Here is a 23,922-nt window from a genome sequence, read left to right on the forward strand (position 1 = left end):
CCATGAATAGGTATGAACTTGTTTTAATTTTATATATCTTTTATTTTTTAATTGGACAGATAATATTGTATCTATTTATCTTGTACAACATGATGTTTTGAAGTATATATATATATTGTAGAATGGTCCAATATAGCTAACTAATAGTTGTATTACCTCACGCAGGTATTTAGAATACTCTGCCACAAAACTTGGAACTTTCCTAGAGATCTTCCTCTTCAGAAACTCTGTTCTCAGGGTTATTTTTTGCTTTGTTGTTTAGACATCCATATTTTGAGACTTCAGAGTTCTTAAGTGCCTTACCTTCTATCTTTGAGATGCAGTTTCCATCTAATGTGAGCTCTTCCAAGTTAATACAGGATTCCAGACCGTCCATTTTAGTGAGATTATTATTGCTGAATGATGCCCATTTCAAATTTTCCAATTTTTCTAAATTTGTGATTTCAAAAAGATGTTGTCCATCTAAATTTAAGGCAGTTAGCTGTAGAATAATTTACATTATATGTTATTTCTAAATCTTATAAATAAATTCAGTCAATGTTAGTAACATTTTAAAAAGCTAATGAAATAATTCAAATGTGATAAGTAGTTATCAAAAGAATTCCTTCAGGAATATTATGAAGCTATTAGTTTACAGAAAAGTAAAATTTGACAAGATTATAACTCCAAGAAGGACTTATATGGTATTAAGGACACTGTGATGAGCTAGAGTCCCATTGCAGTAATGGACTTGTCCCCAGCTGCTGGGAGTGCTTCTGGCAGAGAGCCTTCAGCTGTCAGTCCCCTGCAGGGACTGCCTTGCTGTAGACAGCTGCCAAGATCACGCTCCTTCCCAGGTTGGCCCTCAGCCAGTGATGGAGGCATATAAAGGCCTGACCATCTCAACCCAACTTAGGACAAATTTAAAGGGCCATTCTGGCTCCTCTAACTCCGGAACTGCCTGTGGGTCAGCCAAGGCTGTCACTGGGCCTTCATTTGCAGCTCAATATCTATATATATCTTGCAATAAAAGTAATGCCAGTAATATCTCCCATTTTCAAGGAGCAGCTTCACTTAGCCCAGTTTCTATGTTTGGCAAGAGGTATAAGGACACCTAATGTAGCAAGAAGCTGCTAGTGTTCTATGACCTTTTCCCTTATCCTTGGCTGAATTCTGACCAGCTCCCCTACTCCCTTGTCAAGATACCTGACTCTTGCTGTCCAAATTTTGGCTTGATCTCTGGCTCTGAGTCTTTAAAGTTTGCTTGCCTATTCTGACATGTTATCAGAATCCAGAATTAGAATGGTCCTTTAAATTTGTCCTTCAGTTTTAGTGCACCTTTATCTTAAATTTCCAATTCTGTGGCGAGCGCAGTCAAGGCCCAGCCCATCTGACACAGCCACTCATGACTTGACCTCCCTGTTTTTTATTTTTTGGAATATGACAAATGTATTACTTTTTTCTAATAATAACAATGTCTTTCTTATTTTTATTTTTTCCAACTCTATTGAAGTATAATTGACAATTTAAAATTGCATATATTAAAGATGTATAACTTGATACAAGCATACATTATAAATTAAAAACTGCATGATCTCAATTATATATGAACTCTAAAATAGTCAAACTCATAGGAGAGAGTAGAATAGTGGTTGCCAGGGACTGGGGGCAATGGGAAATTGGCAGATGTTGGTCAAGAGGTACAAAGTTTCAGTTATGCACAACGAATACTTTCTAGAGACCCTAATGTACAACACTAAAGTTAATGATAACTTTAATGACTAAAGGTAAGGACTAAAGTTAACGATACGGTATTGTATACTTGAAATTTTCCAAGAGGTAGATCTTAAGTGTTTCTTCCCTATTTTAATTAATCTCTTCCAGCTTTCTGTCCCTTACCTATCTGTGCCTTCTTTATGATACACAGACCAACAATGACTTAAAAATAGATTTAAATTAAACTTTATATTAGGTTTAGTAGAATTAACCTTTACCTTCAAGTACCAGTTTCCACTCGGATGTAAATGAGGTCCTAACTTTGAAATCTGCGTCAGAATTTTGGCAGAAGGCCATATACTAAGTATCCGTGGTCTCTCCTCTTTAGTACTAGAATGCCGTAAGAGAGATAACTAATAAAATTTAAAAAATACAATGAAAAAAGGAAACAGTATACAGAGGTTAGTTGATACATAGTTAAAATTATTGTTTCCAGGGAAGATGAGTGGCCCAATAAATAATTTTAAAATGTAACATTTCCTTTGCCTTAAATTGTTTTCAATATCCAGACATACTTTAATTACATTGTTTCTTGTTTTAGCAAATATGGAACCATTACAAGATTATATTTATAAGATTGTAAAAGGATTACTATAATATGAACACCCATATAATCCACCCATGAAACTAGCTTAAGAGCTAGAATATTATGAATAGATTACAAGCACCCCGTGGGCCCCATCCTAAGTCCTTTTCTCTCCTTCTCTGTAGAAGTGATCATTATCTCAAATGTTTTGTCCACCATTCACTTGCTTTCTTTATAATCCTATGTCCATAAGCAATATATAATTTAGTTTTGCACATATTTGAACTTCCTGTAAATTGAATAATATGTATGTATTCTTCTATGACTTGCCTTTTTTGTTCAATATCATATTCATCAGATTCATCTAAGCTTCTGTATGTAGCTGTAGTTCACTCATATGTCCTGTGTATAGTATTCCCTTAATGACTCTCCTGTCAATTAACATTGGAGTTGATTCAGTTTTTGCTCTTATAAACATTGTTGTCATGAATATTCTTGTGCATGTTTCCTGGTACATACATGCAAGAGTTTCTTTAGAGTATATGCACAGAAGTAAAGTAAAATTGCTGGGTTGTAGAACACACACACACACACACAAATATACATCAGCTTTACTGAATAATGTCAAATTGTTTTCCAGAGTGGTTGTACCACTTCAGAAAAATTACACTTTTACTTCATATTCTTGCAACAGCTTGGTATTGTCAGACTTTAAAGTTTTTGCTCATCTATAAAACTGGCAAAAATTGGTAGGTCATTACGGTTTTAATGTTCATTTTCTTGAATACTAATGTGGTGGAGCATCTTTTCCTAAGTTAATTGGCTTTTCTGATTTCCTCTCCAGTGAAGTGTATGTTCAGATCTTTGGCGCATTTTTCTGTTTGGCTGGTTGTCTTTTTCCTTATATATTCTGGATATATAAAGAATATCTTTTGACAGTTGTGTTGCAAATTTCTTTTCCCAGTATGTAGCTTGTCTTTTCACTTTCTTTGAAAAAAGATATATTAATTTTAATGTAGACATGTCCAATTATTTATGGTTTATGCTCTTTGTTTCCTGCCTACTAAATTATTCACAAATTCAAAGTCATAATGATAATCTCTGATATTTTCTTCAAAAATTTTTGGTTTTGCCTTTTATAATAAAGTCCTTAATGCCTTTTATTGAATAATCTCCCTGATCTGCAAAGGCAGTTCTGTTATTTATAAAGTTTCCACAGTCTATATTAGGTCTTTATTCTGTTCCGTTGGTCTATTTGTCTAGCTCTGTGCCAATACCACATTGTCTTAAAGGATTTTAGCAGGATTTGATTTCTTTTAAAAAAACTAATTTTCTTAATTTCAATTTTAATTTTAGATTCAGGGGGTACATGTGGAGGTTTGTTACAAGGATACATTGCATAATGTTGAGGTTTGAGGTAGGATTGAAGCCATCATCCAGGTAGTGGGCATAGTACCCAATAGGTAATTTTTCAGCCCTGCCCATCTCCCTCCTCCCTGTTGTATTCCCCAATGTGTATTGTTCCCATATTTATGTCCATGTGTACCCAATGTTTAGCTCCCGCTTATAAGTGATAACGTGGTATTTGGTTTTCTGTTTCTGTGTTAATTCGCTTAGGATAATGGTCTTCAGCTGCATCCATGTTGCTGCGAAGAACATGATTTCATTCTTTTTTATGGCTGCGTAGCATTCCATGGTGTACATTTACCACGTTTTCTTTATCCAATCCACCACTGATGGGCACCTAGGTTGATTCTGTGATTTGACTATTGTGAATAGTGCTGCAATGAACATATTAATGCATGTGTCTTTTTAGTAGAATGATTAATTTTCTTTTGGTTATAGCCCCAGAAATGGGATTGCTGAGTGGAATGGTAGTTCTATTTTTAGTTCTTTTCTTAGGGTAAATTCCCAACTGTTGTTTAGGATTGTGAATTTTTTTTTAATCAATAAAAAGTTTCTTTTCAAAATTTTGAATAGATCCAAAATTAAACATTACATTGCTTAAGGAATTAATATTCTGATACTCCACAAAAAGTAAACAGCTGGAAAACTAGAGTAGATATATTTAGGATGTTGAAGCTACTTTGGCTAAAGTACAGCATTCTTAATATGGATAACAAAGATATTTCCCCTCCTTCCATGTTAATGGATTTTGTTCTTTTCAGCCAAACAAATACAATGTTAATATTAAGTAGATAGATAATTCACTAAATGCTTTCTGAAAGCGTCTCAGCTTACCTTATCCTCAGAAAGTTGCTTATTTTCATGTAGGCTCTAGAAAGGGCTTTGGTGAGTTCAGGTGACTGGTAAAAAAGCAGTTACTCTCGAGGTATTTTTGGTGTAGTGTTCATGGATAATCAAGAGAATCCATACAACAATTTGGTATTTAAATGAGATACATTTAAACAGAAAAAAATCAAGTGGTATGATTGCTCTATATTAATCTTTTATCAATAGGCTAAGAGGGAATATAAAATCTTAATGACAGAAAAAGAGTATGCAAAATATTATTTGTATGTTCTAAATAGCCCAATGAATAGTAAACAGTAAAATCCAACCTGAGTAATCCTTGTTCCAGCAATAAATTTCATAGCTGCTGTTGCTTCTTCTTCAGAAATGAAGACTCCATTTAAATGGGTAAGAGTCTTTAATCTGCCAATAACACTCAGCCTCAATGTGGCTGGCTTGGGAAAAACAAAAAAAATTTTTTGATTAATTATTAAATATGTTATGGCATGAAAATGAGTGTTTTCATGTCTTTCCATATAATTCAAAATCATACATTTCCTTGTTCATGACATATACCTAAAAATAAAAGCTTAATTATTTAAATAATAGTTGAAATTATATTTAATGATTAATCTATTTGTTTGAAGGTTGGTGATTCTACTCTGATGAGGGAGGGAAATCCCATAAGCTATTGAAAAGTGACTGCAGTGAAAAGTGTTAAAAGAACAACTGTAGTGACTCCTGTTTATCTAGATCAGCGGTAAGCTAGTCATCTCCATGTGTGATTCAATACGGATCTTTAGCCTTTGACAATCCAATTTGGCAACAGGGAGATAGCTGTAGTGTGATCATCCAGGAAATATGCTTTGGCAAAGGAAAAATATTATTCACTTTTACTGAGCAAAAAAGAAGAAATACAGCAATATAAAGTTAGTAATATGGTCAATTTAATAGAACCAATTGTGCTTTAGTTTCCTTTTTAAAGGCTGAACACAACCTGATATACATCTTTTAAGGGCAGAGAAAGGAAGATTCTTGACTTTATAATCTTGGGACTTACTTTAAATACTTGAAGATATACTTAAGTATAGTCATGGAATATGGAAATTACCTAGCATTAACCTACATATTTTTGTAATGAGAAAAAATAATGTTCAGATTGCCTTTTTATAAGAGAACATAAGACTTTATAATGCAGGTTTATGAGGGGAGGTGATTTCTGGACTTAAAATTGAAAACAAGTAATGAATAATGCAAAATGCAAAATAAAATTGTAAAACATGTTGCTCAACCACAGATTAGGATATATTATAAATCAAATTATGTTTCTTCCTTAATAGTATGCCCCTCTCACTGTATTATATTATTCTTGGTTCCTATGCCTCATTAAAATACAGTTCCAGCACACTGAACTATATAAAATCTCTGGAGGTTTGCAAATGGCAATGACATCAGTGACTCAAAGCAATAATGTTCTCAATCTATTAGAGGTTACAAAAAATCTGATATGAAATTATAGTCTGTTCTTATAGTAACATCTGATTCATTTGATCAGTATATTAAATCCAATTTATGAATGACTTCAACGAAAGAAGTCTAGAAAAATGAAGATACTTTGCCTATCTCTGGCTATTACTGAATAGTAAAGTTAGTAGGGAAATGGCTCTGAAATAAAAATGTTTGCTTTTTAGTAACATGTCTGCGGCATACCTTTTGCCATGGATTATGTTGAATATCAAGAGTGAGAAGGCTTGTGGTGTGTTTGCATAACATATTTATTTCATCGCCAGATTTTTTCAGTTGATTCCAGCTCAAGTCTAAGTGCTTCAGTTTCATCAGACCTCTAAATCCCTCAAGGGTTATCACATGGTTATGGCTTGCATCCAAATATTCAAGGTTATACTGCAACACATATAAATAAAAGTTATGCTAAGAGAATCATAATTTGTATTTACAAAATAGTTTCTCTGTGGTTCTTTACATACTTAACACACTTCTTGCTAATTCTCACAGGACATATAAACAGTAGTTATGTTGCAATGATGGTATCAACATATGTATTTGTCTAAAGAGCCACAGGTATTTTGTTTTAGTAATTCTCTTTTAATTCATATTTTACCCTTGTAACATAGAGTGGCAATGTCTGTTTTCATAGCAGAGGAGACATAAAGAAACCATCAAGATAATTTATCCCCAACAAACAAAACATACTTTTTACTATATAGGCTTCTGGTTTATACGGTTGAGCCCCATAGCCTGCTTTAAAAAGGTTCATCTTCAGAGTTAGAAACTAAACCTATTAACTCAATACTAATAATTTTCTTTTTAAAAAGTGCATACTTTTAAGTAATAATTTTCTTAAATCATAAAAGTAACACATGTTCCTTGTTGGAAATTTGGAAAATGTAGCAAATACATGAAAAGAAAAAATAGAAAACATATATAATCCCATTGCTCAGAAAGAGCCACTGAAAGCACTGTTTTTTATTATATACACATATTTTTTCTTATGTAAAACATACATAATTTTGTATCCTTTTAACATTTTTCCACATTATTAGATCTTCTTAAAGATGATTTTTTATGACTGCATAATATTTAACTATGTGATCATAATTTTTAAAAACATTTTAATATAGATCTCTATGTTTCTAATTGTTGGCAACACAGCAACAAACATCCATGAGAGTTATTCTCTAATTGCAGCTCCAAAGTATTTTTCAGCACAGGTTTTCAGAAACAGAATCACTGGTTCTTAGACTTTCTGTATTGTTAAGACTCTTGATAAATACTGCCAAGTACATTTCAAGGAAGTTTTACCAACATTTTCTTCCAACAGTAGACTAAGAGAATGCCCATTTTCTCAAATACTCACTGATCCACCTGCCTTGTTTTAATTTACATTATTACTGGTGAAGTTGAATGTTTTTCTATGTGTTTATACTGGTCATTTTAAAATTCTTTGTTTATTGCCTTTCTTATCTTTGGCTATTTATCTATTCATATCTTCATCTTATTTGTTTGTAAGAAATCTCTAAGACTTTAATTTGTTATGTTTGATTTTTCTACAACTTAATTCAAACAACTCTTTAAATTCAGAATAGAATTAGTGATTCTTTTATAAGGTATAATTCTTATTGTTGGGATAGAACTTCTCATAGTGGTTCAGATTTCAAGAGTTGAATCAAAACCTAAAAAAATTTCTGAAACTAAACAATTACTGACTTTTTATTATCAGAAGCAAGCATCAGCAAAACAAAACAAAAACTATCGCTTACTATAATCATTTCTTGGACAAAAGGATATTTGGCAGTAAAAAACTATTAAGGCCATAACTTTAAAAAAAAAAAAAACACCTTTAAGTAAAGTAAATTAGGCTTTATAAAAATTTACTACGTGGCCCTTCTGTTCCCAATTTTCATCATAAGCTGATGAAAACTTGTCCTACATTGTGGCACCTGCCTGTAGACCAGCATTTGGGAACTACACATCATAAAAAAATAACTGTCTTCTGCCTGGGCGCAGTGGCTCACGCCTGTAATCCCAGGACTTTGGGAGGCTGAGGCGGGTGGATCACGAGGTCAAGAAATCGAGACCATCTGGCCAATATGGTGAAACCCCGTCTCTACTAAGAATACAAAAATTAGCTGGGCGTTGTGGTGCATGCCTGTAGTCCCAGATACTCAGGAGGCTGAGGCAGGAGAATCGCTTGAACCCAGGAGGTGGAGGTTGCAGTGAGCCAAGATCATGCCACTGCACTGCAACCTGGCTACAGAGCAACATTCCGTCTCAAAAATAAAATAAAATAAAACCAAAAAAAACCTGTCTTCTTCCATCCCTTGAAAATGGGGGGGGAGGGAAATCTTTATTTCTGTATCTTCAGGACATAAAACAGATTCCAGGAACTCATTGAATATTCATGAAACAGTATTTCAGTTTTGCGATAGCATTTTGTTTTAATATTTCTTGTGCTTCAGTTTAAAAATCTCTCTTAAGTTACAGTACAGTACAGTCCAACTTACAAAGATTAAAACTCAAAACACCTCTTAAATTTTCTTGGGATACTGGTTGATTCTGTAAATGTAGGTTAGCTATCTCTAGACATCAGGAACAACCTCGCAACAGATTTCTCATTCGGAAAGATAATATATTGAGTATTGTTTCAATAAAAAATTAGAATTGTAAATTAGAATTGTAATTTTTATCTAGATCAAGGTTGCAAATAGCCATTTATATTTGTCTTTCCCTAGTCAACACTAATTATGGTGGAGCTATTTGCAGAGAAAACATCTCTTTCTATTTCCTTCTCCCAGATATTCTCTTCCTGATAGTGCTGGTAAGTGAATGACAGACATGCAGCTTATTACATTTCAATTTACCTTATGTGGATATCTTGTTTAGATTTTTGAAAAATTCCATAAAACTATATGGTGTATTTATTTATTTTCTATGACTTATGAATCCCAGTCCTTCCACTGCATAAAGAAAGCCTTCGTTTGAATACACTGATACACAAGGCAAGGCCAGGAATGATGAACACTGTAACAGCGATACATTTACTTTCTACAACCTAGTAGAACCAGCTTACCTCACTGATACGAGAAGCATGCAAGAAGGGCATAGAAATTGTCCCTTTTAGTACACACTTAAGGAAAATGACAGTAAAGATGAGTATCGCACAGCAAATTTAAAAACTTAAAAAATAGGAATTATAAGTGAGTGATTAAATTAGATCATAACCTTTTACAATACTGGAATAAATATAATAGTAAACATGCATATAAAACCAAGTATTAGCGAATATAAAGGCAGAGGCAACAAAAGTTTTCAAATGCTGTGAATCCACACGTAAAAACAGAGCAAATAGATAAAACCAAATTTTCATGGACAACGTTTATAAGAAAACTACATGACAAGGTTGCTCTATAGGCTCCAAAAGAAGTTGGTAGCTATAAACCACCACCAACACAAGACCTGCATGGTATTCATGTGGGAGAAGAAGGAAGTGTCAGGGCAGCATCTAATGTACCTGAAAACAGGAGAGCCCCAAAATAGTCAACAAATATTCACTGGAATGCGTGGAGACCAATTTACAGCAATTGAAATAGGGAGGGGTTTTGCTCTCTTCAATACCAGATGAGTACATGGGATCCACAGTAAAAAGGTCTGAAGGGGCCTGGTACAGTGGCTCTTGTAATCCCAGCACTTTGGGAGGCTGAGGCAGGAGAATTGCTTGAGACCAGGAGTTTGAGACAAGCCTAGGCAACATAGTGAAACCCCATCTCTACAAAATTGTTTTTTAAAAATCAGCAGGGTGTGGTGGCATGCACCTGTAGTTCCAGCTACCCAGGAGGCTGAGCAGGGGGATCACTTGAGACCAGGAAGTTGAGGCTACAGTGCACTCTATGATTACGCCATTGCATTCCAGCCTAGGTGACAGAGTGAGACCCTGTCTAAAAATGAAAAAAGAAAAAGAAAAAAGAAAGGTCTGAAGAAAGCAGTCCCTGGAGCAGTCTAGCCCCTATGAATCTAAAAACCATTTCACTAGGACTCTCTTCAAGACAGAATCCTTCTCATAGAAGAAACTGCTGGGGCTAAACTCAAAATTAAACAGGATAAGGACAAGAGAGGTGAATAAAAAAGAAGGTCTAGGCTGGGCGCAGTGGCTCACGCCTGTAATCCCAGCACTTTGGGAGTCAAGGCAGGCAGATCACCTGAGGTTGGGAGTTCGAGACCAGCCTGACCAACATGGAGAAACCTTATCTCTACTAAAAATACAAAATGAGCTGAGCATGGTGGTGTGCACCTGTAATCCCATCTACTCTGGAGGCCAAGGCAGGAGAATCACTTGAATCTAGGAGGCGGATGCTGCGGTGAGCTGAGATTGTGCCATTGCACTCCAGCCTGGGCAACAAGAGCAAAACTCCATCTCAAAAAAAAAAAAAAAAAAAAAAAAAAAAAGAAGGAAAGAAAAAGGCCTAAAGTGGAGGATTGGAGTAGAGCCAAAAAAATCTCAGAAAGTAAGCATTACAATTTTTAAACAGTACATATAAACAACAGAAGAAGAAGATCTGTGAAGGTAGGAAAACTTTCCTACCTCATTTTAAAAGTTAAGAAAAACTAATTTCATTTGCAAATGAGCAGAGAAAAGTACCGAGGTCAAATTCAAGACAAAGCTATGGTGGGAGTGTGGAGAGGGGGAAGACAGAGGTTAATATTGCTGCTAGCAAAAAAGTACACCAGAAAAATATGCTCAAGAAACATATCATGACTATTAACCTACCATTTTAAAACAAACAAAAAGATATAAAGAATAATATGAGACATAAAATAACAGTGTAAATCTTGATTACAAAAATTAAAAAACTGTTTTAAAAGTGGAGTGAAAGGACCCAGAAAAAATGAAATAAAATAATAAAATAATTTAAGAAAGACTAAATTAGTCATATCCAAGAGTGAATAAAAAATAGATAACACTTTGAAAAGAAATGCAAGGTGAAAAAGTGAAAAAAAATTAAGATAAGAAATGAATGAAGAGACAAAAAGGATTGAAGAGAAAGTGACAAATACTGATGATAAAGAAGATTTCACATATGGATAATGGGGGTCCCTGAAGACAAAGACAAAAGCAAGGAAATAGAAAAATTGCTAAAAATATTCACATTTAAAACATCTTTCCTGAAAGAAAAAATGATTTTAAACTACATATTGGAAGATCATACTGTGAATCTGAAAAAACAACCTGGAACAACCAACACCAAGACAAATGCTAGTAAACTTATTAGATTTTACAGAAAACTAAAAAGTTATTTGGCCATCTAGAAGGGAAGAAAAGTTTGTGATTTATAAAGGGTAAAAAAAATCATACATTCTCATCAGACTTTCTACAACAACACTTTGTGATAGAAGAAAATGAAGAAACATTTAAGATGCCCCAAAAAATAAATTGTGAGCCAAAGATTTTATATCTAGCCAAACCACCTTTCAAGTATAAAGGACATAGCTAAACTGTTATTAACATTCAGTAACGGAAGGGGTATTATTCCTATAAGCCCTTCCTGATGATCTATAATAGGATATATTTCAGACAACCAAAATGTGTAGAGAGATACCAAAATAAAGACTGGTGATGAGAAGTAAATATACAATTACCAATGAATTAAAAGAGAGAGTATACAGAGCATAAGGCTACATGCAATGACAATATAGTTATAGTATAATTATTTTAATTATTTTTTAAAATGGGGAAGAATGGGAAGAACATACACAAAATTTTTAGAAAATCTTTCCAGTAAATGATATTGATAATAGTATAAGTACTATCATTATGACACTGTTATGTGTACGATAGTAGATAAAACAATGAGTAATTATTAAATATTCTATCATCTTGTATCCTTAAGAATCAGGATTCTTGGTATGAGAAAAGTATACATATGTAAGTAATAGAGAAGAAATTAAAAGCTTTGTGGTCTTGAACCTGAATTGGAAGTATAAAAAATTCATTAGCCGGGCGCGGTGGCTCAAGCCTGTAATCCCAGCACTTTGGGAGGCCGAGACGGGCGGATCACGAGGTCAGGAGATCGAGACCATCCTGGCTAACACGGTGAAACCCCGTCTCTACTAAAAATACAAAAAACTAGCCGGGCGAGGTGGCTGGCGCCTGTAGTCCCAGCTACTCAGGAGGCTGAGGCAGGAGAATGGCGCAAACCCGGGAGGCGGAGCTTGCAGTGAGCTGAGATCCGGCCACTGCACTCCAGCCCGGGCTACAGAGCAAGACTCCGTCTCAAAAAAAAAAAAAAAAAAAAAAATTCATGAGGTTATTTATACACACACATGCATGCTTGCATGCAACACACATGCACACATATATTCATATTCTCTCCAACAAGTTCAGTCCAGTGAAAAGACCTAGAAATGATGACCAATTGCATTGTGTTTCTGAAGGACCACTTCTGTCTAAAAGAAACTAAAGTTTCTTGAAGACATGGCTGATACCGTGTCTGCAACAGAAAATATATAAGATGTGTATGGATATAAGATGTGTATGGAACATCTTTTTATACCAATGTCAAATAAGCTATCAAAGACCATTAGGGTCATGGCAAAATAAGTTAACTTTGAAAAGCTCTCACTGGTTAAAGATGAGACAATCTGAGCTTCAAACATGACAAAAAATTACAATGGATTGAATATAAGCAAATATGGTGAAGTCCCTGCATTCATACTGTTATTAAAACAAGAGTTGCTCACTTTGGGAAATGATAGGGAACCAATTCACTATCATGAAAATTGGTGGATAAGCATCTATTCTGTACTTTGCATGTGAATGCTACTACTGGGAAATAATAGATAATGAGAAATGTCTCTTTGTAAAAGTATTCCAAATAATAAATGAAATAATGATAGAATAAGAATATCACCATTTTGTAATCCCCAACGGCATTAAGTAATAATGGCTTTTGGCATCATAAAAGTGAGACAAGGAGATATCATGTGTCTCCTACAGTCTTGTCAAACATTAGTTTTGCCAGAAAAATGGAACCTGGGTCTGATCCTATCTCTGGATCCACCTGCCCATTTGCAGGAAATATAGAAAATGGAACGTATTTAGGGATGCATCTTAAGTAAGCAAATCCCAGGCTGCTGGAAACTCTTTTGGTCAAAAGGCTTAAGTATTTCTAGAGATAAAATGTGGGAAATGGAAGGGAAATCTATCAATTAAAAGCGACTTAAAAGACAGAGTACAAAGATGTTAAGGTTGATCTCTGGGTGGTGAGAATGATTTGTCGTTGGCCTACATTTTCTGTTTTTATACAATGCATATAAACTTCCACTGTAATGATAACAAGTTGTTACAAATAATGTAACTGGTTGCCAAAAGCAACAAAAAAAGTATAGTACATTTTTTTAAAATGGCAAAACCAAACTATTGTGCTAGGGATGTACATTTGGGTGACTGAACTATCAGGAAAAAATCCAGGAAGACGATTACTGCAGAGGTTAGGATAATATTGTAGAGAGAGAAAGGCATGGGGCACATAGAAGAGGCTTTTGCCCTAGGTGGCAAAATTATATTTCTTGATCTGGGTACTGATTACAAGCATTTTCACCTTACAACAATGTACTAAGTCACATATGTATAGCATGTAATTCTCTGTATCTGTGTTTTATTTTATAACAAAAAGATGAAAAAATACACATAGACATCAATGTAGAGTTTCTCCTCTCTCTGGCCACCTCTAATAACCTTATAGTCATTTTTAGAGATTTGACATTTGAAAAGTCTATAGCTAGCCACCTTTACTCATCCTAAAATTTGAAAATACTACTTTGGCATAAAATTTACCCAGTTACCTTATCTGTAAAATGACTATGGTAATAGTCATTTAACAAGTAGACTGTGAGGCTGTGATAATGAAAATAATTTTTATATTAAAGGTGAACAACACCACCACATAGCAAAATAAATGCTGGGCAGCTGGCTAAGCTCACTCTCCATCTAAAGTGTCTTGAATTAGTTTACTCTTTAAATCTGTGCCTAAGCAAAATTATAATGACTGTCATAACCTTTGGAAGTGCTGGCAAATAAATAGAAAAAAATAAAAATACCAAAAATCTACATACAGTCCTGAGACCTCTTTTAAAATACCTTTTCCTTCAGTTGCATACTGAATCCAGACTATCAGGGATTCTATTTACTTAAAAGGGCTTGGGCATACCAAAAGAAAAAGGAAGTGAGTTTAACACTAAATCTAAACCTAATGCCATTAACTAAAAGAAACAGCTCCCATTACAATGGTAGAAGAAATAATGTAAACGCTTTGATATAGTTGCAAGGAGCTGGAATAGAGAATGAATAAGAGCTGAAAATGATGATATATTCTGAAGAGATAAGTGAGTGACCAGGAACCCATGTAAGTAGGGGATGCTGGGTTGAAGTTCTGGAACCACATATGTAATTATTTTTGTTATATGATACATAACAAAATAAAAGCCAGACAAGATCCATGCCTATGTGTACATGTGCATTCCTGTATTGTCCTATGATACACAAGAAGGCAAACACAAATTCAACAAAATCTATGAATGTGATGTTCAGGTAAAAGGACAAGACAGAAAGAAAGATAAATAATAACCTGGATGAGCAGATGGGAGGAACTGACCATGTTAAGATGTAAAGTGGTGAACTATAAAATGAAAAAGAAATAGGGATTCATGAGAAAGAAAGAAGAGTGGGAAAACAAGAGTAGAAAAAAATGGAAATTACACCAAAGTACATTTTAAAAACAAATTTGAGAAGTTATTTTAATATATTATTTTTAAAGTAGATAGAAATGAGATATGACCACTGGTATGGATTTGGTCTGCAAACAAAAGTTCAACCCAAGACCTGTTTTAGAGAAAGTAACATAATACAGTATATGTATTTAGGCTGATTTAGGCTGCATAATCTTGTAAATGGTAGATATGAAGCCATAATTACAAAAATAATTTATCCATTAATTATTTTATTTTACACTAATATTTCAAAAGGACAGTTCTTTTTTCAAATACTTATTCCAATTTATCATTTGTCCTCTGACTTCATGATCTTTTTTCTGCTCCAAAGTTTTTTCTTTTTATTTTATAGCTGTTCCTTTGGGAGCAGGCCTAACTCCTGGGCAGTGTGCCCAGAGTCAGCACAGTTTTTAAAAAATATTAAATTGGATATATGGGGGTCGGGCGGCACCCAAGATGGCCGAATAGAACAGCTCCAGCCTCCAGCTCCCAGCGTGAGTGACACAGAAGATGGGTGATTTCTGCATTTTCAACTGAGGTGCAGACCGACACCTCACACCTCACACGGCTGGGTACACCTCTGAGACAAAGCTTCCAGAGCAAGAATCAGAGAGCAACACTCACTGTTCAGCAATATTCTATCTTCTGCAGCCTCTGCTGCTGATACCCAGGCAAACAGGGTCTAGAGTGGACCTCAGGCAAACTCCAACAGACCTCCAGCTGAGGGTCCTGACTGTTAGAAGGAAAACTAACAAACAGAAAGAACACCCACACCAAAACCCCATCAGTATGTCACCATCATCAAAGACCAAAGGCAGATAAAACCACAAAGATGGGGGAAAAGCAGTGCAGAAAAGCTGGAAATTCAAAAAATCAGAGCGCATCTCCTCCTCCAAAGGAACGCAGCTCATCGCCAGCAATGGAACAAAGCTGGATGGAAAATGACTTTGATGAGTTGAGAGAAGAAGGCTTCAGTCAATCAAACTTCTCAGAGCTAAAGAAGGAACTACATAAGCAGCGCAAAGAAACTAAAAACCTTGAAAAAAGAATGGATGAATGGATAACTAGAATAATCAATGTGGAGAAGACCATAAAAGAACTGATAGAGATGAAAACGATGAAAACCAAGACACGAGAACTACATGACAAATGCACAAGCTTCAGTAACTAACTCGATCTACTGGAAGAAAGAGTATCAGTGACTGAAGATCAAATGAATGAAATGAAGCGAGAAGAGAAGTGTAGAGAAAAAAGAGTAAAAAGAAATGAACAAAGCCTCCAAGAAATATGGGATTATGTGAAAAGACCAAATCTACATCTGATTGGTGTGCCTGAAAGTGACGGGGAAAATGGAACCAAGTTGGAAAACACTCTGCAGGATATCATCCAGGAGAACTTCCCCAACCTAGTAAGGCAGGCCAACATTCAAATTCAGGAAATACAGAGAACGCCACAAAGATACTCCTCGAGAAGAGCAACTCCAAGACACATAATTGTCAGATTCACCAAAGTTGAAATGAAGGAAAAAATGTTAAGGGCAGCCAGAGAGAAAGGTAGGTTTACCCAAAAAGGGAAGCCCATCAGACTAACAGCAGATCTCTCGGCAGAAACTCTCCAAGCCAGAAGAGAGTGGGGGCCAATAGTCAACATTCTTAAAGAAAATAATTTTCAACCCAGAATTTCATATCCAGCCAAACTAAGCTTCATAAATGAAGGAGAAATAAAATCCTTTACAGCCAAGGATATGCTTAGACATTTTGTCACCACCAGGCCTGCCCTACAAGAGATCCTGAAGGAAGCACTAAACATGGAAAGGAACAACTGGTACCAGCCATTGCAAAAACACACCAAAATGTAAAGACCACCGATGCTAGGAAGAAACTGCATCAACTAACGAGCAAAAGAACGAGCTAATATCATGATGACAGCATCAAGTTCACACATAACAATATTAACCTTAAATGTAAATAGACTAAATAGTCCAATTAAAAGACACAGACTGGCAAATTGGATAAAGAGTCAAGACCCATAGCTTGCAGTATTCAGGAGACCCATCTAACATGCAGAGACACACATAGGCTCAAAATAAAGGGATGGAAGAAGATCTACCAAGCAAATGGAAAACAAACAAACAAACAAAAAGCAGGGGTTGCAATCCCAGTCTCTGATAAAACAGACTTTAAACCATCAAAGATCAAAAGAGACAAAGAAGGCCATTACATAATGGTAAAGGGATCAATTCATCAGGAAGAGCTAACTGTCTGAAATATATATGCACCCAATACAGGAGCACCCAGATTCATAAAGCAAGTCCTTACAGACTTACAAAGAGACTTAGACTCCCATACAATAATAATGGGAGACTTTAACACCCCACTGTCAACATTAGACAGATCAACGAGACAGAAAGTTAACAAGGATATCCAGGAATTGAACTCAACTCTGCACCAGTCAGATGACCTAATAGACATCTACAGAACTTTCCACCCCAAATCAACAGAATATACATTCTTTTCAGCACCACGTTGCACTTATTCCAAAATTGACCACATAGTTGGAAGTAAAGCACTCCTCAGCAAATGTAAAAAACAGAATTTATAACAAACTCTCTCTCAGACCACAGTGCAATCAAACTAGAACTCAGGACTAAGAAACTCAATCAAAACCGCTCAACTACATGGAAACTGAACAACCTGCTCCTGAATGACTACTGGGTACATAACGAAATGAAGGCAGAAATAAAGATGTTCTTTGAAACCAATGAGAACAAAGATACAACATACCAGAATCTTTGGGACACATTTAAAGCAGTGTGTAGAGGGAAATTTATAGCATTAAATGCCCACAAGAGAAAGCAGGAAAGATCTAAAATTGACACCCTAACATCACAATTAAAAGAACTAGAGAAGAAAGAGCAAACACATTCAAAAGCTAGCAGAAGGCAAGAAATAACTAAGATCAGAGCAGAACTGAAGAAGATAGAGACACAAAAAACCCTCCAAAAAATCAGTGAATCCAGGAGCTGGTTTTTTGAAAATATCAACAAAATTTATAGACTGCTAGCAAGACTAATAAAGAAGAAAAGAGAGAAGAATCAAATAGACACAATAAAAAATGATAAAGGGGATATCACCACCGACCCCACAGAAATACAAACTACCATCAGAGAATACTATACACACCTCTATGCAAATAAACTAGAAAACCTAGAAGAAATGGGTAATTTCCTGGACACTTACACTATCCCAAGACTAAACCAGGAAGAAGTTGAATCCCTGAATAGACCAATAACAGGCTTTGAAACTGAGGCAATAATTAATAACCTACCAAACAAAAAAGGTCCAGGACTAGACGAATTCACAGGAAAATTCTACCAGAGGTACAAGGAGGAGCTGGTACCATTCCTTCTGAAACTATTCCAGTCAATAGAAAAAGAGGGAATCCTCCTTAACTCATTGCATGAGGCCAACATCATCCTGATACCAAAGCCTGGCAGGGACACAACAAAAAAAAAGAGAATTTTAGACCAATATCCCTGATGAACATCGATGCAAAAATCCTCAATAAAATACTGGCAAAGCGAATCCAGCAGCACTTCAAAAAGCTTCTCCACCACGATCAAGTGGGCTTCATCCCTGGGATGCAAGGCTGGTTCAATATACGCCAATCAATAAACATAATCCAGCATATAAACAGAACCAAAGACAAAAACCACATGAGTATCTCAATAGATGCAGAAAAGGCCTTTGACAAAATTCAACAGCCCTTCATGCTAAAAACTGTCAATAAACTAGGTATTGATGGGACATATCTCAAAATAATAAGAGCTATTTATGACAAACCCACAGCCAATATCATACTGAATGGGCAAAAACTGGAAGCATTCCCTTTGAAAACTGGCACAAGACAGGGATGCCCTCTCTCACCACTCCTATTCAACATAGTGTTGGAAGTGCTGGCCAGGGCAATCAGGCAAGAGAAAGAAATAAAGGGTATTCAGTTAGGAAAAGAGGAAGTCCCTGTTTGCAGATGACATGATTGTATATTTAGAAAACCCCATCGTCTCAGCCGAAAATCTCCTTAAGCTGATAAGCAACTTCAGCAAAGTCTCAGGATACAAAATCAATGTGTAAAAATCACAAGCTTTCCTATACACCAATAACAGACAAACAGAGAGCCAAATCATGAGTGAACTCTCCTTCAATATTGCTTCAAAGAGAATAAAATTCCTAGGAATCCAACTTACAAGGGATGTGAAGGACCTCTTCAAGGAGAACTACAAACCACTACTCAACGAAATGAAAGAGGACACAAACAAATGGAAGAACATTCCATGCTCATGGATAGGAAGAATCAATATTGTGAAAATGGCCATACTGCCCAAGGTAATTTATAGATTCAATGCCATCCCCATCAAGCTACCAATGACTTTTCACAGAATTGGAAAAAACTACTTTAAAGTGCATATGGAACCAAAAAAGAACCCACATTGCCAAGACAATTGTAAGCCAAAAGAACAAAGCTGGAGGCATCACGCTACCTGAATTCAAACTATACTACAAGGCTACAGTAACCAAAACAGCATGGTACTGGTACCAAAACACACATATAGACCAATGGAACAGAATAGAGCCCCCGGAAATAATACCACACATCTACAGCCATCTGATCTTTGACAAACCTGACAAAAACAAGAAATGGGGAAAGTATTCCCTACTTAATAAATGGTGCTGGGAAAATTGGCTAGCCATAAGGAGAAAGCTGAAACTGGATCCTTTCCTTACTCCTTATACAAAAATTAATTCAAGATGGATAAGAGACTTAAACGTTAGACCTAAAACCATAAAAACCCTAGAAGAAAACCTAGGTAATACTATTCAGGACATAGGCATGGGCAAAGACTTCATGTCTAAAACACTAAAAGCAACGGCAGCAAAAGTCAAAATTGACAAATGGTATCTAATTAAACTAAAGAGCTTCTGCACAGCAAAAGAAACTACCATCAGAGTTAACAGGCAACCTACAGAATGGGAGAAAATTTTTGCAATCTACTCATCTGACAAAGGGCTAATATCTAGAACCTACAAAGAACTCAAACAAATTTACAAGAAAAAAAAAAAAAAAAAAAACCCTGTCAAAAAGTGGGCAAAGGATATGAACAGACACTTCTCAAAGGAAGACATTCATACAGCCAACAGACACATGAAAAAATGCTCATCATCACTTGCCATCAGAGAAATGCAAATCAAAACCACAATGAGATACCATCTCACACCAGTTAGAATGTCAATCATTAAAAAATCAGGAAACAACAGGTGCTGGAGAGGATGTGGAGAAATAGGAACACTTTTACACTGCTGGTAGGACTGTAAACTAGTTCAACCATTGTGGAAAACAGTGTGGCGATTCCTCAAGGATCTAGAACTAGAAATACCATTTGACCCAGCCATCCCATTACTGGGGATATACCCAAAGGATTATAAATCATGCTGCTATAAAGACACATGCACACATATCTTTATTGCAGCACTATTCACAATAGCAAAGGCTTGGAATCAACCCAAATGTCCATCAGTGACAGACTGGATTAAGAAAATGTGGCACATATACATCATGGAATACTATGCAGCCATAAAAAAGTATGAGTTCGTGTCCTTTGTAGGGACATGGATGCAGCTGGAAACCATCATTCTCAGCAAACTGTCACAAGAACAGAAAACCAAACACCGCATGTTCTCACTCATAGGTGGGAACTGAACAATGAGATCACTTGGACACAGGAAGGGGAACATCACACACCAGGGCCTATTGTGGGGAGGGGGTGGGGGGAGGGATAGCATTAGGAGATATACCTAATGTAAATGACCAGTTAATGGGTGCAACACACCAACATGGCACATGTATACATATGTAACAAACCTGCACATTGTGCACATGTACCCTAGAACTTAAAGTATAATAATGAAAAAAAAATTGGCAGATGTTCAAGGTGTATAATGTAATGATTTTATATAGCTGTGTAATGATTACCGTAATCAAATTAACACATCCATCACCACCCTTGCTGTGCATTAGATACCTAGAACTTGTCTAATTTATAACTAAAAGTTTATACCCCTTGACCAATATCTCCCCATTTCCCCTAGCCCTTAGACCCTGATAACCACCATTCTACTTTCTGCTTCTATGAGTTTCACTTTTTTAGATTCAAAGGAACAGTTCTTACCAAGTGGTATACATCATCTAAACAGGTAAATTCATTAAAGCTAATATTTAGTTTTCGAAGTCCTGTTAACTTGGAGAGATCTCTCAATTTACTCAAGCTGTTTCCATGTAGATTCAGACTCTGAAGTAAAATAAAATATACATTAAAAAATAATACAGGTTACGTTCTACATCAAACTGAAGTGTGGATATCTAAAATGTTTAGAACAATTATTTGAGTCAGTATGCTACAAAATATATGTTATTTTAAATAACATTAAGAAACTGTCAAAAAGGAAAAAATCTATCATGTAAAAAGATAGTTTGTAATAGTATCACTAGACGTGGTTCTTGATTAATATGATTTCTCACTTGGTCTAAGTTTATCAGCAATTGGCATGAAATTCTTTTTAGAAAACAAATATATGTGTTAAGATATTTATTAGGGTAGATCTATTTCTCAGGCTAACCAGTGAACAATGGAGACCATAAAAATTTGGGGTATCAGGTAGGATACCTTATGGAAGAGCGATGGCAGGAAAATGTATGAGGGCACCAAACCAAAGAAGAAAGGCTGAGGGTGTTGAAGTAGGAGGACAGAAGGTCAAAGGAGGAGGTGGGAGATTGTTTAAGACAACACCTACATCAGAATTTGGCCCAGACTTTTCTTGTCCATTTCATTCTAGGCTATATAAAAACAAATGTTATTATACATTTATACTAAAGGAGAGATCCTGATGCCTATATGGTTTTCTGTCTTTATACCATTATGAGTGATATCACGTGAAGACTGTATTCATGTATAGCTCACAGAATAAACAAGGGTACAAGAAAATGTATTAATGCAACTGACTACAGTATCGAGTATCTATCTCCCAGCTATCTTCATTCACCACCACCATTATGCCTTATATTGTGGACATAACAAAATTCCTAGAAGGGAGAAACAATTAAATTTCTAATAGCTGTCAAAATTAGCTAAAATTGTTAAAGGCCAATTTATGCAGACTAGTGATTTTACAAGTTACATATGGGTATCATCCATGATATATTCTACAGAACCCTTACATTTAACCTGTCCACAACTGAATTTATCTTCCCTATGTGTCTGATACAGAGCTTCACTATCTAACATACTGCTGATCACCCCATTTCCCTCTTTTCTTTATACATTTGACTGTAGAGCTGTTTCTCAAACAGGCCACACCATTACATCACCACTATCAGTGCCTTAGCAGACTTAGGCAGTGGTAGTGGTGATATAATGGTGCAGCTGGTTTTCTGGTTATCCAGAGAAGAAATGAATGGATTTTTCTTTTGGATAGTGCAATAGTTTTCTACTGAATTTCTATACCACCAGTCTGATTTCAGTTAATTCCATTCATAAGCTATCAAAGTTAGGGTCTTTAAAGAGAGTCTGTTCCTTAAACAGAAGAATCTAAACTTTAAAATTTGGTTTCCAAAATCCATCCTAATTTGGCTACAACCTCATACTCTTCCAGCCCTGGCTTCAAGTGTCTTTCTTGAATTCCAACCTACATCTTTACCCTCCACCACTGTAACACTATATTCTTGGCATACTAAATTTTTCAGTGTTCCCTGAAGACATCTGGATGTTTCAAAACCATGTTTCTACAGGTAAGAATATTTTATCTGTCTGGAAGATGTAAACAACTAAATTTCTCATGTCCTTCAGAAATCCACTCAAAGCTCACCTCTTTCTATAAATCTCTCCCAGTAACCCTGAGCTTCCCACATGTGTTCACATATCTATTTCCTCCACTAAATTGATGTTTTTGATGCAGGTAAACTAATTTCTTACTAAAATAGTAAATCTAGATATTATAGTGCAGAAATAACAATTTCTCAGTACTGTCAGCCAGAAGATTGCTCTTATTATACTGCACATTTACAGACACAGGACAGGGCCTCTGTTGCATAACTCTAGAGGCATCCTACTCCCCTTATCTTGTATTGAGTTCTATTCAGTTATATAATGAATGGCACTCAAAGGGTACACTAAAGAGAATATAATGTGAATTTTGCCTTCTGGAGTTGTGCAATATTGCAATAGTAGAGTACAGAGAGTCTGGTTGGAAGGCTGGGGTAATAGTCTAGGTCAGAAATTGTAGTAGTTTGGATAGAGTGGTAGCAGCAGATCTGAAATGAACACATCTAAAAGTCAGACATGGAAGTAGGCCTAATATCTCAATAGAATTGTCTCAGCATAAAGTAAGTCACTTTAATAAGTAACCTGATTTCTGTTGATTAATTTTGTAAAGATCCCATATTCTATGTTGATTAATTCTAGAAGCTTATTAAAAACTTATCTGCCTTTATCTTATTAAAGAGAGCTGACTGGTTATTCAGGAATAAAATCCCTTGCTAATTGGAAGGCCACCTCAAATGGCTATTGAGCACTTGAAATGTGACTAGTCTTAATGTGCTCAGAGTGTAAATATACTTCAGAATTAAGAGTTAGGATGAAATTACCTCATTAATGAATATTCATACTGGTTCCATGTCAACATGCTAATATTTTAGATATGCAAGTGCTATAGTTTGAATGTGTCCCCCAAAAGTTCACGTGTTGGAAACTTAATCCTTCTGCCTTCATGAATGGACCAATGTCACTTTCAGAGGAGTGGGTCTATTATCTTGGGAGTAAATTTGTTATAAAACCAGCTCTATCTGGATCTGTTGCTCTTGCCTTATTGCCATGTGATGCCCACTGCCATTTTATGACACTGCAAGAGGCCCTCACCAGATGCAGGCACCATGCTCTTGGATGTCCTAGCCTCCAGAACGATGAGCTAAAAAAACGTATTTTCTTTATAAATTACTCACTCTGTGGTATTTTGTTTTAGAAATAGAAAACAAACTAAGACATTTCAGTTAAATAAAATGTATTATTAAAATTAATT

General features: G+C 35.6%; 1 protein-coding gene across 9 annotated transcripts in view; it reads right to left on the minus strand.

Moving 5' to 3' along the window:
* Positions 1-23,922, minus strand: part of LRRC9 (leucine rich repeat containing 9) — a 147,632-nt gene that overhangs the window by 65,331 nt on the left and 58,379 nt on the right. For all 9 annotated transcript variants that reach the window (XM_050797772.1, XM_050797776.1, XM_050797774.1 and 6 more), the window contains 5 exons: positions 21,021-21,140; positions 6,224-6,415; positions 4,843-4,968; positions 1,974-2,108; positions 304-481 (listed from right to left, as the gene is read on the minus strand). In XM_050797772.1, the coding sequence (XP_050653729.1) occupies positions 304-481; positions 1,974-2,108; positions 4,843-4,968; positions 6,224-6,415; positions 21,021-21,140 (751 nt within the window). The remainder of the gene's footprint in view (positions 1-303; positions 482-1,973; positions 2,109-4,842; positions 4,969-6,223; positions 6,416-21,020; positions 21,141-23,922) is intronic.

Source organism: Macaca thibetana, chromosome 7 (genome assembly GCF_024542745.1).
Source record: "Macaca thibetana thibetana isolate TM-01 chromosome 7, ASM2454274v1, whole genome shotgun sequence".
NCBI lineage: Eukaryota > Metazoa > Chordata > Mammalia > Primates > Cercopithecidae > Macaca > Macaca thibetana.